General features: G+C 40.7%; 1 protein-coding gene across 5 annotated transcripts in view; it reads right to left on the bottom strand.

The window, feature by feature from the left end:
• Window positions 1–332: 332 nt before the first annotated feature.
• Window positions 333–20,446, bottom strand: part of LOC135223779 (oxidoreductase HTATIP2-like) — a 50,084-nt gene continuing 29,970 nt past the window's right edge. For all 5 annotated transcript variants that reach the window (XM_064262559.1, XM_064262557.1, XM_064262556.1 and 2 more), the window contains 3 exons: window positions 8,547–8,730; window positions 3,864–3,976; window positions 333–3,522 (listed from right to left, as the gene is read on the bottom strand). In XM_064262559.1, the coding sequence (XP_064118629.1) occupies window positions 3,355–3,522; window positions 3,864–3,976; window positions 8,547–8,730 (465 nt within the window). In that variant the 3' untranslated portion in view covers window positions 333–3,354. The remainder of the gene's footprint in view (window positions 3,523–3,863; window positions 3,977–8,546; window positions 8,731–20,446) is intronic.

Below are 20,446 nucleotides of genomic sequence, written 5' to 3'. Positions count from 1 at the left end.
TCTGTCAAGATGTAACTAGATGTGGGGCTCTAAAATTTCATTATGAGCTTACCAGCAATGGGGAAAGTCGCTATATGGAGATAAAACCACCGAGCACTCATTGATGCCGACAGACCTCCCTAGCCCTACTGGTAGGCATGTGGCCTAACAATAATGTATTTCTGTCATGGGCAAAATATGTCTGCCATTAACCAATGTTTGAATTCCTGCCATTAGTCACTTAAAATTGGCTTATAAATGCTGTATACTTTATTAATATAATGATTTAGTGAAATTAACATTAAAAAACAATGGAAACAAAGACAATGAGGACATCAAAATAAAACCCTTCCTATAATTTCTGATTTTATTCCACAACACTGGAAAAAAATAACTATGGAGAAGAAATTTAATGTGATCCGTATGTATTGCACATTCTTAAAAAAAAAAAAATGAGCTTTACATACCTACAACAGTTTAGTATCCAATACTTATAAATGCTACAGATATCACAGAAGTGTGAGTTCATTCTTACGATAGCAATTGACTGCAATTTATGCTTTTAAATACAGTAGTTGCTATCACAAGAAATAGCTCAAATGTGTAACGTTTCTGTGGAAGCTAGAAACAAAAGCACCTTTACTTAGAAGAGAAGCTACTACATCAGTGGTATATAATAAATGACTTGTTCTGGCATTTCATTACTGGTTTATCATTTTTTTTTCTAGGAAAAACGTGTTTCAACATCAATCAGGCAATAGAGTAGCCTAGTCTGTAATATAAATTTCAGAAAATTATTTGGATACTTGCGTACTTTTCAAGATAGCCGACGTCTCCTTTTGTACTGGAGATATAAGGTATCTTTAACAATAGGTATGAATTATCCCAAATAAAATGTGTTAGACAACCAGTCATTGTCACATGAACTAAAAATAAACTAAACATGTTTTTCCAAGGACAATTGATACACAGTAAAATGCATTTTAAAATTTAAAGTCTTTATCGACAAATAAGAACATATACCAGAATAATGAACTGCAGTTTTGTTGTGTGCCCTGTGCTTCTAAACTTACACATTTGCATATTCCATTCATAAAAATGTGTATATTCATTATTTACCTTTCTTTTCTTACTAAAATGCTAAGGCACACACAGCTATCATACAGAACTTGAAGAATGCATATTTAAAGCATGATAAACATACTGCTCATTACTAATTTGTTTTTATCTAAATTCTTCAAGTAATGAATATTCACAGCACGATAACTCACAATAGATGTCAATGTAAGACTAATTCCCTAGTGGATATACAAGTCAAAATCCCATAATTTTTGTATTTGGCATTATCGGGAATGAATATACAAGTTCTCAAAGCTATTTGTATAAGTATGACAATGCTGACGGGTTTTTTCGCAATATCTGTACGTACTTGCTAGATACCTGCAACTTGAAGCAGACATATAAAATTTAAAAGTGCCTGTGCAGTAGTTTGATAAGTTTTCCCGCATTAGCAACTGTCACTTTCTATAGTTGGTAAGTAACCTTAATCATTTAATGTCAAATAACGTTCCACTGACTTACGCCATTAACTCTCATGCCTGACTGATCCACACAACTACATCATACCCTTCATACAAGATTCATGGCCTAATCAATACAGAATTGAAGAAAAACAGTTTTTTCATTTGAGTGGGAATCACTTACAAGATGAAAAGATGAGCACCAGAATTTCTGCTTGAAATAAGATACACTACAGTTCACCCCAATCATTCATAACAATATCAAGAGCCACCAAATTGAAAGTCTATTTTTACCTATGCTCTGAACTTACCAGGCAACTAGAACCAAAGCTGGTTGTACTTTAGAACACAGTATTACAAACATGAATGTTTTTTGAACACAGTATTACAAACATGAATGTTTTTTGAACACAGTATTACAAACATGAATGTTTTTGTTGATGAAAAAGGGTCCTTCAATGTCATGACTGACAATTCATATAACAAAACTAATGTCAACCTCAATTTCCATGGGCTAACAGGTTAGTTTTACAATTGGAAAATACAGATTTCAAAGACTGAGATGACTTGTGACAAAGGGAATAAGTGAAGTATATAGTAGTAGGAAAATCCAAATAATCAAGCAGGATAAAAACCAAAGATGAAAACCTAGACCCCATGGGAATTCAGGCAGAGAATGCAAGGCACCAAAGAGAAGGGACTCGGGAACTAATTAACTTCTAACAACGTACAAGGAAAAATGCTGATGACAGGATTTGAGTTTTGTTCACCTATTGAGGTGCAGTTGAGAAATGTTAACCAATTGTATATTAACTTTCGTCATAAAAGGCGGCTTTATTTTATGAGGATTACAGATGGCAAAAAGTGGCACTGTCAGAAAAATGTTTCTTTTATGAGGATTAAAGAGATGGCAAAAAGTGGTACTATATCCCAAATTCTCCATTGAATTTAACCCTGAATAATTACATAAAACACAAGCTCCATCTTGTTACTCTCATTTGTTCGGCCAAATATTAGGATCATTACCAATGCAGAACTAATGACTTACAAAAAATGGCCAAAATCTTTCTCTACAATTTCTATATAACTACACTTCTATATAACTATCTCAAGAAAAATTTACATAAAGCTTCCATCAAAACTCGGAATCCTGTGCACCTTGCCAAGATAACAAAATGGAATAACTTAACCCAAGTTACAAAAACATAATCTGTAGTGACTTGACATTACAACCTCAAGACTATTCTAATTCTACAACCACTTCAATATCAGTGCACCTTACACTAAAATCTTTAGTGCACAAACTTGTACTATTTATAGACCTTTAAAAACAGATGTTACTTCTATGGTTCAACAATACATTATTCAAGGGAACTACTTGTAATTATGCTTTGTGTTTCTGAAAATACAGTTTCGACTTTTCATCTACCCAGAGTTGTGAGTGTTTCAAGAAAAGACACTGCAATTAATAAGGAATGTTTCATATATAAGACAGATCCTACTACTTCTGTAGTAAACACAAGTACAGTTGTATACAAGTTTTCAATTGTGGAAATAAGGTGTAACAATAACTTACAATTTCATTTCATAACTTAAAGTGAAATGTACTGTTATATCGTAATGTGCTTTCCTTTTTCATAACATTCAAGTTGGATGCAGACATGAAAGAATATTCTAAAGTTTGCTAAAAATGCTTAGCATCCATATTGATGGCAATAATAAATAACCCTATGTAGTACTTCAGCTGTTAGGAAAAATATGACACCAACAACAACCTTTTGTCTTACAAGCACTTACATAAAAGGCCTTAGTTGCAACCTTACCTACAAGTATGGCACAAAAACTCAAAAGCATTTTAGTCAATACCAAGCCTTAAAATATCATTATTTTCAAATATTTCAACCTTTGTTTCTTCTGATTTTACTGTGGCTTGGGAGTCCAAAGTATTAGCAACCATGGCATTAGCTACTGTATATGTAGGGATGCTGATTTTGTTTCGCCAGTCAAATCCTCGCACTACAATCTGGAAGGATTACATGCAATGACAGGTCTCATACCTACAAGGAGACAAATTTATGCAGGCATCCTTAAATTCCCTGTTTCATTCAAAGCAATATCCCATACAAGTCATCTAACAACTACTTTTCAAGCTGCAACAAAATCCACTAAAGCCCTATCTATTTACAGGGATATTACTAATATTATTTACAGTTACAAACAATGGCCTATTAGGCTACTTATAATGTTCACTTCCAAAATACCAGGTCAAACTATATATACAGTATTTATATGTAAAAGTTTTCTATTACTACAAATACTGCCTGTATTCTGAAGCCCAATCAAAATACATTCCTGTTAACTTACCTGGGCAATCTTTTCCAGAGGTCGGGATTCCTCTCGATCACACAACAAAAGGGCAGGTCGATAGATAGAGAGACGGGGAAAGCCAACTTCCTTTACCAGATCCTCTGTTTCTCCTAAAATAAACATGGTCTCCATGTGTAAATAATATGCAAACTCATGATAAAAGATTGCATGATTACAAAGAAAACTCTTACTATGGGATAGGACTGAGTCAAGTTTGCTCGAGGCAAAACTGCAGAACAGTACTGAATGCAAGTTCATAAATAAATCACCTTGCTAAAAATTAAAATCAATATGCTACTAAAGAACTCTGGTTGTAACCATTCTGAGATGAAGATAATTTGTTGATGCTGTACTGGACAAGAAATCAAATATTCAAACAATTTCTTATCAAATACAGGCAGTCCACGGGTTGCAATGGGGGTTCCGTTCTTGAGACACGTCCTAAGCTGAAAATCGTCAAAAATCCTAAGAAAACCTTACTTTTAATGCTTTGGGTGCATTGAAAACTATGTAAACTGCATTCTTATGGCATTCTTCAGCAAAAAAAACTTCAAATATTGATTATTTTGCACTTTTGGTGTCATATTTCATCTGCCAGATGAGCGTTGTAGGCGTCGTAACCCTGGAAATAATGTCTGATGAATATAATTGAAAAGCGTCGTAACCTCGGAACGTCGTAAGCCGAGACCGTCGTCACCCGGGGACTGCCTGTACATATAAACAAAGGGTCGACAAACCCTTATTTTATTGGTCAGATTGTCCTGATAATCAGCAAGTGAGGCATTTCCTTTAAGGAAGCCTCATCTTCCACCTGTAAACAATTCATTAGTGACCTCCCATTCAACATCCCTCCATGCCTCTGCAAATGATTCTTTCATGAACATACCTTTCTCACTCACCTCACAGCCAAAAGATACAAGAAAACGATTTCTAATTCATAAACAAAGTATGTGATCAAAGAGAAAATGAGCAGCACTGTAACAGTAGTTGATCATTTACACGTGATCTAAGAAGCTTCTAAAGGACTGTAACAGTGGTTGACCATTTACATGTGATCTAAGAAGCTTCTAAAGGAAGACTGTATGTGGTCCTAAAAAACCAAAGAGTACTCGAGAGTCCAGATGAGAGTGGGTACTACATGTAATAGCTCCCTCTTAAAACCTGTGGAAAAGGTTTAGAGGATCTAGAAACTTGCTTAAATTTCTGAAGAGATTTAAGCACTTAGAGGAAAAAAATTGTAAATGATTGCAAGAAATTTTTTATTTCTACTCTATGACAAAAATTATGCTATCTATTTGATGGTTCTTAATGGTGTCTGAAAGAGCAAAATATGAACAACCCTTCTTTATGTAATATCCTTTTTACTTCTCTTCTCTCCCTCCTGATTTGCCTCTTCTTCATTAGTGATCTCCAGTTAACATCCCTCCAAGCCTCTGCAAATAATTCTTTCAAGCACATACCTTTCTTACCTCACAGTCAAAATCTGTCATTTACATTCTATCAACCATCCATATATCCTCCACCATGGTAATTTAAATTCAAATACAAATTGTTTCTTTGCTGTCCATCAACCTACACCTAAGAACATATTTCAAGGGGGATCCCACAATTCAGGCAAGTTCATTGCCTCCAAGACACAGTTGGTACCTCTCAACCATACTTTCATAATTCAACCTGTCGATTTTCTTGACATTTTATGTGATCAGAAAACTTGCAAATTATGAATTTTTGTGTCAACAATAACTTTGCAAATTATATTTTCTGGTACCTGTTGTACTGTACTAGGAATACTTGGGGCTAGTGATTGGTTACTTTGTGCATTTCACACAGAAATTCATCATAGCAATATCCTAGGATTTCAGTAAAATATTACAGTTAAAATTAACTTAACAATAATCAAGGGCATTTGCAAAATACTGCTTTTTGTATTTCAATCTTTTCACGAAAAGTGAGTCATGTGGCATATCTGTTGAGAGTTGAAATATTTGTATAGTATATAATAATGCTTCAAGCAAAATGTCACTTGATGATAGCTTATACATGCAATGATTTCCTAGAAAAATTCTGACTAAACATGATATGTGGGTTTCTCTATGGATCATATCTACCCATTATTTGCGGAAAATTCACCTATTCACAGTATTTTTCACTGTAAAATATCAAATAAATATATTTTCATATAAATTTCATGACTAAAATGCACTTTTTGTGATAAAACTATTAAAATATTTAGGTATAAGAATTTTTAGGTTTTTAGAGGAGGTTTGAGTATTTGCAGGGTCTGGAAGGGGTCCCTTGTGAATACAGGGGGTTCACTATACATTCAAAATCACTTAAGACAAGAAATCTGCCACCAGCTATAAGTCTCTCTCTTCTTATTATATTCTTACAGAAGCTGAGATGTTTTGGGTTTCATACTCCCTATCTTCAAGAACAAACTTTAGGTCTGCATCCTGATACTAAAAGGTACTAAAGACAATGGTGAAATGAGTAGGAAACACTACCCAGCGAGGGTTACTCAACAAAAAAGACAACTCTAGACTTCATTCTTCAACTGATGACTGTCCTTGAGGGAAGTATGATGTGAGTAAAATATATGTACAGTAAGTTCCAAAACTGAAGCGACAAATTTCAGAGAATTTCGTTCGAAATTCACTAACTGGCAACTACAATCTCTAGCTAAAAAAATATATATATTTTTTTCTACAGTGAAACCTCTATCAAGCAAAATAAAGCTAACATATGATGCACAAATATCAAATCTATGATATTTATAACAATCATAAGAAAAAATTACGGTAATAGTAATTATTTTAAAGTATAGCAATTACTTCAAACTATAGAAACGAAACAATTTGAAATTCTCGTTCAACACAGAATTACCAACATTACCAATGTATATTTCGAGCAATGTGGAAACAAATATTTAATATTATAGTGTATTATCAATTATTTTAGCGAAGATGCATAAAACCATGCAATTATCAATAGAATGTGAAAGGAAAATCTCTGCGACATTAAAAACACTAATCAACCATGAATGCACCTAGATTCAATGGAGAAGTTGGGGGTGGTTGGTAGTTCTGATTCTAGCTTCTGGGACCGAGCATAAAACACCATCTTCGAGAAAGGCTCTAACCTCTGCTGCTACCTTCAGGTGACTAGGCCTATAGTTCCGGGCATTGCAAGGCTTACAATGCAGGGCCACTGTCTGTTATTTAGGCAAAGATAGAACCTTCAGGACCGACACCAGAACCTGTCCTTGCACCTGGGAAACAGACTCGCTATATAAAAAATAAGAAAGTCGGTCGCAAGCAACCAGAACATCCGTAAAATCACCATCTGGTTAAGTAGGGAGAAACACGACCCCCCCCCCCCCCCCTTTCTACGGGACAGGACCCCCCCCCCCCTTTCCTACATACCCACAATACTAACTCCACCTTTTTTCACTTCAACCTACTACCTCAAATCTTCGAATCATATCCCAACCGTGAAATTTAAGACAAACAGTAATCCGTTCAATCCATGCAGTCAAGTATTATTGCATAACAGAAATTTATGAGTTTTTTGTAGATATATATATATATATATATATATATATATATATATATATCTACAAAAAAACTCATAAATTTCTGTTATGCAATAATACTTGACTGCATATATATATATATATATATATAAAAAATATATCTATATAGTATATGAGTTATATACTATAATATAATATATATAAAAGAAGCACCCCGAGCCATGACCAATAGGCCTGTGCTCGATTCTTAAACAGACCTCTGGTTATTCCTTATAGATAAAAACGTCCTGAGAGAGAGAGAGAGAGAGAGAGAGAGAGAGAGAGAGAGAGAGAGCTTAACAGGGGATACTCTAATTAAAATAATGCTCGCCAAGCGTATTCACACTCCGGATCGTAAGGACAAGAATAGTCTCACTTATGCACTGAAAAAAAAAAAGGTGGAAACCTACGAAAATACTTGTTTGGTGCGACCCTGAACGCAATTCTGCATGCAAAAATTTGCTCAATCGAGAAATTCCATGAAATTATTAACTAACAAGCTGAAAAATATATTTCCTTGATTCTTGAAATAGGCCTAACCCTGTAACCAACGCTAAACGCGCACATAACTTGGATTTCATTTTTTTTTTTTTTTTTTTTTTTTACACCAACTTCGTCTTATTTATATTTCATTTAATCAGATGCTAAACTTCTCTGTGCTTTATCAAAAGGAATCATAATACCTTTCGATATAACGCCATAAAAGTAGAAAGTTAATTTACAAATATTAGGCCAATGCTTATGCTCAAGGTTCCTGCTGCACTCTATGGTGGACACTTCATATCACACTTTGAAAGCCGCACAAGTTCTTTGGGGAAATTCTTTTTTTTTCTTTTAACAAACAATTACTGCAACTAACATTGATCATTCACTGGGGAAATACTTTGTGCGCTTATACAGTTAATTCACTGATACGTATTACCAGATAAATAGGATGACAATAATTGGAATAAAACTACTAACTGCAAACCCCATGAGTTTCTAAAGAAGTACGATCAATTCTGAGATTTGTCGCTTCACTTCTGGAACTTACTGTACAAGGTTTGTATTGTATTTTGAGATCATGCTGAAGCCAATGTATAATGCACACAACAGGAGACAGTACTTACCTTTGGTCTTTGTATAAAGGAAAGTGGAGTTCTTATTAGCTCCCTGTGAAGAAATAAGATGAAAATGAGAACATCCTCCTTCCTTTAAGAATTTGGCTGACTGTGAAACATAATCTCGATCAACTCGGACAAACCCTTTAGCACCAGCTTTGCCTCTTGTTGTTCCTAAGCAGCAGAAACCAACCTGCAAAATCACCAAAGCTTAATTAAAAGTGTGTAATATGGCCTCAGTGTAAGTCTATAACAATCATTCAGCCCTGATGATGCAACCAAGTTCCATGCACACTATTGTGGTGGGATCACAAGGTAGAAAAAAACAAGCTGCAGAATCCCCCCCACATATACCTAATCAGTCCAGCTGCCAAAATCCACCCTCAATCACACTTTCATTACACAAAAAATACAGCAAGACAATTGACCTACACCTATACAAAACAAAACAAAAAACAAAACACATGTACCTACCAACACTATACAAAAACAAATGAAAAAATACCAAATTTGTAACTAATTTGTATTTTTCATAACTAACAAACCTGAGGTCTTAACATTAGGATTTACTAGCGCCAAGCTGGAAACCGGTAGAATTAAAATTACACTTGTGAGATCCAGGGACTAATGGCATCTATACCAGTCACGGGGCATTATACCCAGAATGCCCACGGCTACCTGTGACCCATCATTATATTTCTAACCCAGTTTAGACTGCTAGAGGGGTGGTTCGGGGTGGGCCTTTAACTGTTAAGACCTCAGGTTTGTTAGTTATGAAAAATACAAATTAGTTACAAATTTGGTATTTGTTCATACACGAAACAAACCTTCGGTCTTAACATTAGGATAGACTTACTATTGGAGGGAGGTAAGTCCTCTCAGCAACTGACTGGGAGTTTGGCCACCTTATCCATTTCCGAATATAGTATAGGGAATTCTAAGAGAATGGACAATGAACCTAGGACCAAAGATATAAGCGGATCTATTGGTTTCCTCCCACTGGGTGTAGATACCATTCTATGTTATCGTCCCTTGCGACTGGATCCACCTTCACCCCTCTTTTCCTTATTATCCAGAGGGGTGTGTTGCTACTGAAAAGTATATCATCAGCTAAGATAGCTTCACAGTATGGCTGACCATCTCACCTGCATCTAGTCCGTTCCAGCACATGACGGTACTCTCCTTCATATTGCCCGTAGTTAAAGGAGTAGGAAGAAAGTAGTAAAGAAAAAAGACCAGTCATCCCATTCATTTCTACTTTTCATACCTTCATCTTAGACTAGACGCAAACTGACCCCGCCAGGGGCACTGGATGAACTATATCACTTGTTGGGCCGCCACCACTGGACCCACCCGAGGAAAAGGTGTCCAAGGATCTATGGGCAACATCTTTCAAATAAAATGAGGTGAAAGTTGTTTGGCGCTTCCACACGCCAGCTTTCAGAATTTTATCCACAGACATGGTCTTCTTAAATGCCAGGGAAGCACTCACACCCCTGATGTCATGAGCTCTAGCTCCCACCTGGCTATCTGACCCTCTGTCTTCTGCAGTATAAGCATCTCTGATCGTCTCCCTTAGCCAAAATGATATTGTATTCTTGGACACTTCCTTCTTGTTCCGTCCTGTACTTACGAACAACCTCTGGCACCCGGCCTGAGGTGCCTTGTTCTCTTTAAGTACTCCCTTAGTGCCCTGACGGGGCACAGGAGCATCTCAGCTTTGTCGTTGTCTACAAAGTCTGCCAAGGAAGGTATGGTAAAGGAGGAAGGTATGGTAAAGGAGTCGAATCTGCCGTCTACTATTGTTGGATTTTGGGTCTTTGCCACGAATTCTGGGACAAACTCACACACCATTGATCTCCAACCTCTCGAGTGCTTTATGAGATATGAGAGGCCATGCAGCTCCCCCACCCTTTTGGTTGAAGCCAGGGCCAATAAGAAGACTGTCTTCAGGGTCAGGCTCCTATCCGTGGACTGCCTTAGTGGTTTCGTAGGGGGGTTTTGTCAGACTACGTCAGTACCTTGGTCAGATCCCAATCTGGGGCTTTTAGCTCCTTTGGTGGGCATGACTGTTCAAAGCTCCTCATCAGCATGGCCAACTCCCATGAAGACGATATGTCCACTCCTTTCATTCGTAAGACTGAGGCTAGAGCAGCCCTGTACCCCTTCACTGCAGATACAGACATATGTTTTTCTGTTCTGAGATATATCAGAAAGTCTGCTAACTGCTGAATAGTGGTACCGAGTGGAGACACGTTCCCTCTACGACACCAATCACAGTATGCTGACCACTTCCTTGGTATAGGTACTGTCGCAGATGATTTTCTGATATTACCTGCCATCTGAGTTGCTGCTTTCTTTCTGCGAAAACCCTCGCTCTCGGAGGAGATACTTGACAGTCTCCACCCGTGAAGCGATAGGGACTTCAACCGACTGGTGGTACCTCTCCACGTGAGGCTGACACAGAAGGTTGCTCCATGGAGGTAACTCTCTTGGCACATCTACTAGGAGTTCCAGTAGGTCTGGAAACCACTCTGCTTTCGGCCATAACGGGGCTACCAGGGTCATCTTGAGGTTCTGAGATCGCATTACCCTGTTCAGAACCTGACGGATTAGACAAAATGGAGGAAATGCGTACACGTCCAGATTGTCCCAGGGGTGTTGTAGCGCATCTTCTGCTACTGCCTCTGCGGCTCAACTTGTCGGCCACTATGTTTCTTTTTCCCGGAATATACCTGGCCTTGATGTCTACCAGGTTCTCTATAGCCCATGGTGAAGTTGAACTGTCATCACATGTAACTGCCGAGAAACTAGGCCTCCTTGCTTGTTTATATAAGCTACTACTGTGGTGTTGTCTGACATCAATACCACCGAGTGTCCCTTTACTCTCTCCTGAATTCTTGTAGAGCCAGGAAAGCTGCTTTCAACTCCAGCACGTTTATATGGAGTTCTCTGTCCTTGCAACTCCATTTTGCTGACACCATCAACTCCTCCATATGGGCTCCCCAGCCTTCTAGTGATGCATCCGAGAACAGCAAGAGGTCCGGGGAGGATTGTTGAAGGGGGACACCCACTGTCAGATTGTCGTCGTCCACCCACCAACAGCAAGTCTTTCCTCACTTCTGCCGACAAGGGAATTGCTCGTACGGGTGATCTACTGTTGGTGACCAAAACAAACCTCATTCATCCATTGTAGGGACTGAAGTGTAGCCTTCTTGTTGGTACTAGCTTCTCCAGGGAGGTTTAGGATTCCCAGCACCACCTGCCACTGTTCTTTGCTGGCTGTGTCTGCTTTCCCAGAAAGGCATTCACCACTTGTTTGCATTTCTCTACTCTTTGGTCGACATGTCGGGAATACTTTGGCTTGTGTTGTTGTGGCGGGATCACAAAAACAAGTAACCTCCCCACATAAACTTAACCTGTCTGGCTATCAAACCCACCCTCAATCACACTTTCCACTTAACACTAAAAAACACAGCAGGACAATTGCCCAATACCCTACATACCGAACAAAAAAACACAAACAGGTACTCACCGCTGGCTTCTGATACCTAGGACTAGGCTGTGCTGTCGTCACTGGATATAGGCTATAGGGTAGCCAACACACAACCACCGCCGACAACCAAACACAAATCAACCACCCGGGACCCACAACCCCACAAAAACTCAATAACCCAACGACTAAATGCAGATGAACACCAACCGCCTGAAAAAACACGACAACCACACGACTTACAGCAGTACAACAACCCGCCAAAACCAACCTGCCCCAACCACCACTAACAGACACCGAAAATGCCACCACCAACCTTCTTAACCTCACCACAACCAGACAGACACACGCACAACAACTTCACACCCCAAAATCTATCAAATAACACCCAAACAACGACACACCAAAGGAAAACTGCTGCCAAAACCAACACGACTTGACCAGACGCCTCACTGTTTACAACTCTCGTAACAGACTTCCCATTGACTACCTACAAGCGCCACAACAGACATGCTTCCGACCGCCATCTAACCACTCCCATTCATTCTTCCACCAATCTCTCTCTCTCTCTCTCTCACACAACCTTTGTAGATGTTGTCAAATATAAACTAAAATTACTCCTCCATATTACCTCCCCCATTACATTTGACAACATCTCCTTACACTCACAACATCCACACTAAATTGCCTTTCGCAAACACCCAAGGATGCTCAGATGCAGGTCCCCTGGATTCTTGATTTTTTGAGGACCATCATACACTCTTTCAGTTACATTGCCATTCACTTCTTCCAAACCACTTTCTTTCACACTCCCATTATCTCCCTCACTACCATCCTCCCAAATTCCATTCACTACTTCACCGATGTCTTCCAACTCGGTGGTTCCAACATCTCCCCTATTTCGGCCACCAAACAACACTCAGTTCATCCATACTTCTGTCAAACTCCTGCAAAGACTTATCCATCCTATCAACCACCTCCTCACTATTCAGTTTCCTTCTCACTGAAGTCTTACTTGTCCCTGTCAACTCAAACCCACATACACCACAAGTATCATTCATTCCCCCAAAGTCATCCGTAGCACACGCTTTATCAACCGTTTGCACCCTACCACCAACCCCTTTACCATGCCGTTCACGCTTTTCCCTTCCACTTCCTCTCTCCACACTCTTCTGTTTTCTTCCATACTCAACCAACACAACTGTCGATCTCCAGACCAATTTGTTCACCAACAGTCGGCTCATACTTATTCACCCTCAAACCACTCACTCATCGCATTCTCCCGAACATAGTGTGGTACTTCCTCCACTACGGAGCTGGTTATGGTGTGCCCTAACCTCATCCAGTCCCCCACCTACTCGCAATTTCCCCAAAAACATAACTCAATCCACTCGGTCCCACTTCCAAAAATCTCAAAAGGCCCTTCAAATTTCTCCCTTACTTTATTCACATTCATTCTTCCCATCTCAAACCACCTCTTTCAACCAACCCTTATCCCCAATCTTAAAAAACGCTCAAACCTTTCACTCGCTTTCTTCCACAAATCCCGATCACCTTCTGACAGACCCAACCGCGGTCTGACAATCCTTTCAAAATTCAACACATGATTTACAAGGGAACATACCCTATACTCTTCTGCAGTGGTGGGAAATTATATACCCAAACTGCACCGTCCCTACATACAAATATCCCCAATCCTTGTCGCTCTTCACTCATCCATTCGCAAAATCTCAGTCCATCGTACCTAACAGTCCTTTCAGCCAACCCATTCGCACTGGGCATATTACGGAGTAGAAAAATACACATGCCACAATTTACCCACCCCAGTTCCTTTCAAACATTTCTTCAAATTCCATCCCACAAACTCAGGTCCATTATCACTCAACATTTTTGCCGGCTTACACACACACATGGGCAACATCACTTGACCCACCATTCGTGCAACAGTTTCACTCCTCTTATCTTTGATGGGAAACCACATAGCAAATTTACTCATGTGATCCACCATCACAATCATCCCCACGTGTCCTCTCGCAGTCCTGGCAAGAAACACAATCAATCACAAGCATTTCAAACGGCTCTTTCATCTGCAATCGCAACACAGGTGGACTTGCATGCACACTCTGATACTTTCCCCTCTGACAGTCTTCACACGTGACAGACCACATCCACACAAATCTTACTCAACCCAGGAGCATACAATCTCTCTCTCATGCATTCCCACCCCAACTTATTTTTTCCCATATGCCCAAACCGATCATGCACCAACAACACATACTCACAGCTGACTCAACAGAAAACACTGGCACATACACCCTTCCTTGTCATACACCCTCCCCTTCCTTGATGCAAAAAGTACACTATGTTGTTGCACACCACAAAACGTTTAGCAACCCTCTTATATACATCCAACTCACATGGCCAGTCGTCCACACGCACTCCTCCAAAAAAACACATTGTCGCAACACACTTATCTCCAGGCACTTATTTTGCATTTCCTCAATCTCTTCCTTCCACATCAACAGATCATTCTCACTCCTAGCAATATCAATCATACCCACAAAGTTTGCTACAAACACATTACCATCTTGAATCCTAGCTACTTTGCCTGCCCCCCTTTCTAAGAATTCCATTTCCTACATCTACGTCTATATCGTGGATCCTCAAAAAATCTAATCCCTAATAAAAAACAAGATGGCATATCATTTTCTCCTATAACTATTAAAGTTATGCATTACCTCAAGATCTCCCAACCTAACCTTTAACCGTACCTCTTCCCATACTAAAACACTTCCTTGTCCTAACCCATGATATTCTCACACTTGTAGACTGCCTTTTCACTTCCCAATCACATCTCTCAAGTTCACTCACCACTGACCCCACTCACCAAGGAAACTTGTGCCCCTGTGTCAACCAAACTACAATACTCACTATCATTTACTTGGACAAACGTCACCATTTTCCCTCGAGTCCCATGCATACACACATTCACCTGGTATCCACATCACAATCCTCCTCATCACATTCATCCTCAGCTAACTCCCCATTTCCACAATTCTGACTCAGATCCCCCTTCACAGTCCCTTTTTGTAACCAACCAATTACAACCACGTTCCCCGCACTGAATCATCAAAAACCCCACGTTCATTACCAGTACTCACCCTTCCTCGATATTCAACCGGTCTGTCCCATCCAAAATACAACAACACTTTTATTCCAAACAACTCAGCTACTGCTGACAACAATTCATACAACACTTCTCCTGCCCACCTTGTTCCTCCGCACATGCCACTTCTTCTGCACATCACTCATCAACTTCACTCGCAACTCATTCACACTACCGGGTACCTCTTCAACAGACCCTTACCTTCCAAGTTTTTCTTTTTCAATGCTGAAAAACAAAACATTCATTCACATTCTGTCATTCCTTCAAACCTCTCTTCAACCAACCAACCCCTCAGGTACCATATTCGGATCCCAGTCTCTTTCACAACACCACTGTCCTTTACCATGCATCCTAGACATCGTATCAGCAATCACATTTTTACTCCCCGGCACATATTCTAAGCTAAATCAAACTCACTCAAATCCTCAATTGTTCTCGCAATCCTAGCATTCACACTTTCCTTCTTGATCATATAAAACTAACGGCCGATGATCTGTCCTTATGACAAATTTTACCCCATACAAAAACACTTTCTCAACGCTTTCACACAAACAAACCTTATTGCGCAAGATCCTTCCTCAAAACCAAACCGAATACTTAAGCTCTGCTTTATTAAAAGCTTTACTCATACGCATCACTCAATTGTCCCCTCCCCATTCACCTCTTTGCATCTGCCCCACCAAGCATCCTCCCCATACTAAAACCTACTAGCATCAGCATACAACTCAAGCTTACTGGCATCCTCACTGTAGTCCGGCCGGGGAAAAGCCAAGGTGACGTCCCTAGCAGCCTCCTCTTTCAATCTCTCAAATGCTCCCACCATTCGGCTCATCCCACTCAAGCTTAGTACAATTTTTCTTCCCGGATCCATTCAGTCAACGGCTTCCCTATACCCGAACAATCCCTAACGAACTTCCTCCCGAACTCAATCAAACCCAAAAAACCCTTTAACTCCCGCACGGTCGGGGACGTGGAAACTCCTTTACTTTTTCCACAAACTTTTCACTCTTCCTTACACCACTCGCACTCACCTTATGACCAAGAAATTCCACTTCCCCCAGCCAACCACGTACACTTCTCCAGCTTCACTTTCACTCCAACCTCTTCCAACCGTTCTAACACCTTCTCAAGCAGTTCCACATCTCCTCAACAGTCTCACTTGCAATCAAACGTCATCTATAAACACAGCACACCTTCCTTCTATCAAAACCAGCCAAAACTACATTCATCGCCCTCTGGAATTGCAGCAGGCGCATTAGCCAATCCAAAGCTTAACCTCTTGAATTGATAGTGGCAGCTACCACTCGAAAAAAGGCGTAACATGCCTGCTCCCTTCCTCAAGAGGCATCTGTAATAGCCCATTACCAAATCCAATTTTGTGAACACTCTCATCCCATGCATCTTATACACACAATCAGACACCACATTCATCGGGAATCGCTCCTTCACAGTCACTTATTCACCTTCCTGTAATCACACACATCCTCAAACTCCCATCTGTCTTGCGTACTGGGGACTATGGGACTATTCCAAGTCACTCTCGCTCCTCTCGATCACTCCCACTCTCTCAAGTTCCTCACACTGTTCCTCAATCTCTCGGGCAATAGGCGCAGAAAAGTGTCGGGGACGCTGATATATGGGGTATCGTCATTCAAAACTATCTTGAACTCTGGGAGCTTAGATCCCCTGAAATCCTCATACACCCCGACTCAACGCACCCCGCCTATCCCACAACATCTGCATCAACCGCTCCCTCTCGTCATCACCAACATTTTCATCCACCCCAATTCTTTCTCTCAACTCATCATACTTCCACTCATCACTTTCTTTCATGCTACCTGTCATCACCTGCCGCACCCTAACATATCTTTCGTCGTCCACATCCACCAACGTATACAACAACCCCACACAATCACCCTCACGTATACCCCGCATCGCTTTTTCCTAACACTCGGCAATGAGGCCACAAAAACCCGAGGATTCTCCATATCCAAATCCCGTCGTACACATGCACACTCGCTCTTACCACTTGTTCGCATCCACACCCTCAACCACATATGCACACTTGTCACCTTTGACAATCCCAAGACTATCGGGCCACGCAACTTTCACACTAACAACTTCTCCAACTTCTTGCGGCACTTTTACACTCTCTTTCGCAACCAACGGCACTCTTCCATATTTACTGCTTACTCCTCCATCCCCATCCAAGTACAACTCTCCATGTACATTCCCCTTCCTATGCAACTCAATCATATTCCTGCTCGGATGGACCACCATCCCACACTTCTTCAGGAACCTGTATCCTAACAACATATCATACTTATCACTCCTTCCTCGATCACACAAAAGTCACCTTCATCCATCCACACTACCCCTTCGATTTCTACATTTTCACGCAACATTCCCACCACAGGCATACCCAAATTTTCCTATTCCTCGTACCTCCCCTTTACATTTCCTAATTTCACACTCACTCCGCAACTTGTCACATCCATTCTCAAAAAGAACACTGACACTGCACCCAGTATCATCAAAGCAACCAAACACACCCCTTTGCACCTCACTTTTACACTCATACATTCATGAGCTCTTCCTCCAAACCCTTTTTCATGCAACAATCCTTCACGCACATGCATCACTCTTACTGACCGCACACCAGAGGACCCACCCAACTGAATCCCCTTTGTACCTAGTTTCCCGAACTCCCAACCTGACCTCATCCTCTTTCGCCTACACGCACTCGCCACATGACTTCCATTCCACCACTTAACACATTTTGCCCGCTGTTCCTTACACATCCCTAGCATAATGCCCATTCTTCCCGCAATTACGCAAACCTCAGTCACACGAGTACCTCGACATCCACTTGCTATAATGCCCTACTTGCCACACCTGTAACATTAATATCCCTATCTTTCTTACACTCGCTCACTAAATGCCCTGTTTGCCCAACACCCGAAGCAAGCTCCCAACGCCACGACATTCATTCTTCCTGTGCCCTAGCTTTCCACATCTGTAACACTGCTGCTCCGTTCACGACTACCGACCCTACTCTTCCAACGCTTGCACTCCGATCTCTCTTAGGGCTAACCATACTTACGTTACTGGCTCTAACGCTCCTATCAACCACTCGCTCTGCCATTCGCCTTGGCCCTTCCAAAACTGCCTCCCTATAGCTCTTAAACTCTGGTATAACATCAGCCACTTCAGTCCTAATACTAACACTTTCTACCTCTTTCATACACCTATTCCAAACTCATAACCTCTACTATTTCCAAAATGTCGTTCCACGACAACTTTCATCGTCCTCCATCGCATTTTCTTACGTTCAGATTTACAAACCCTCGTACACACTCAGGCACAGTCGCCAACAACTTCCTCACTAACCTCTTTTACATCATTTATCCCTTCGTCCCCAAAACTTTTTTTTTCCTGGCCAATGTTTCCAACCTGCACACCACATCGCAACGAAAACTCACCAACATTCATTCTAATCATCAAAACCATGGTTTTTTCTCCTATATCTAAACACTACTCCCTCCTCTTCGCCTGTTCCACAATCTGGCTTTCACACTCTCATTACAGCACATTCCCTACACTCATCATTACCCATACATATTCAACAAAAATCCCGTCAAAAAAAAAGCCACCCAACTCTCTTTGCCCAGACTCTTAACTTTTATCCCCATCACTTTTGCTAACAATACCTCTCATATTCCTTAAAAAAAATCCCCTATGTCCCTATACCATATTCCCTCGTTATTGTGCACATCTAGTATCTCTCTCATATATACAGCCTTCGTACTTCCCGCTCACTCTCACTTTCGCTACTACCATTCTATCCCTCCTAACCCCGTCCGAATATAGGGGAATCAACCTCCATACTAACATCCATGCTCCTCATTACGCTCTTCTTACCTTCTTTCTACCCACCTGTTTCCACTCACGCTATCCAAATTCACTCTCAGCCCTTTCCCCAATGTATTCAGCCCTAGTCTCATCCTGTCCGTCATCCTTCTAACCTTCTTTCCCTTAATCGTCTTCTTTTCCTCAGCCCCCTTCTTATTCTTGTCCTCAGGTTTATCCTTATCCTGTCTCTTTCCCTTCTTTCCTTTACCTATCACAAACAAGTCACCTTCGTCACTCGTAGTTTCATCCCCTCGCTCTTCCACTGTCTTTACCACTTCTGACCTATCACAAGACCTAGTAGGCCTACCCCCTACAGCTCCCTCTCCCATGAAACCCCTTCATCATCTCCTGCGCATTCTCATCCCTAAGAATTTTTTCACCATTTTCTACCATTCTTTCTTCTGCTCCTTTCCTTTCATTTCATTTTGCTCCTTACATCTCATCCTCTAACTCGCTTCAGCTCCTCATCTACCTTACCTCTCATTATCCATTCTAATTGTCTTCTTCCCCGCCAACCTCACTCTCCTTTCGCCCTCCATCACGTCTCTGCACTCACCTTCATCCTTCCTCTCAAACTTTCTCACCACTCCATACACACTAGCCTAGACCAATTGTCCTGCAGCTGCCACACCAACATCCCTGTTCGGGCGCCAAAAAAAAATAATGTGGCGGGATCACACAAGTAACCTCCCCACATAAACATGTTATTGTTATGATACAATAAAGTTTGTTCATACTTACCTGGCAGATATATATATAGCTGTATTCTCCGACGTCCGACAGAATTTCAAACTCCCGGCACACGCAGTGGGCGGCCAGGTGGTTAGTACCCATTCCCGCCGCTGGGAGGCGGATATCAGGAATCATTCCCATTTTCTATTCAGATTTTTCATACACTGTCCCCTGAGGGGAGGTGGGTGGGTACTTAATTATATATATCTGCCAGGTAAGTATGAACAACTTTATTGTATCATAACAATAACATTTTGTTCATGAAACTTACCTGTCAGATATATATATGCTGAATCCACCATTGGAGGTGGGAAGGGACAGAATAGAAGGATTTAGGAAACACCTCAAGTGCAGATGATTGACATCTTGATTCCTTACCTGTTAGCATAGCTGACTTCTTGATTACTGTCACCGAAGTCTGCTTTTGCTTTACTAGAGTTGCCAACCTGTGTAGTTTGTGCGCTCTAGATGATCTGTCAACGGGGGCGTGACCACAATGTGACTAGGACCATATTGACCATACTGTGAGGGCAAACGAAGCTAAAAAACCACCACCTGACCTAACCTATCGAAGTTAGTCCATAACTTCTAGGCTAAAGAAAGGGA

The sequence above is a fragment of the Macrobrachium nipponense genome, chromosome 10 (genome assembly GCF_015104395.2).
Source record: "Macrobrachium nipponense isolate FS-2020 chromosome 10, ASM1510439v2, whole genome shotgun sequence".
NCBI lineage: Eukaryota > Metazoa > Arthropoda > Malacostraca > Decapoda > Palaemonidae > Macrobrachium > Macrobrachium nipponense.
The sequence above is the reverse complement of the archived record's forward strand: the minus strand, read 5'-3'. Positions and strand labels throughout refer to the sequence as shown.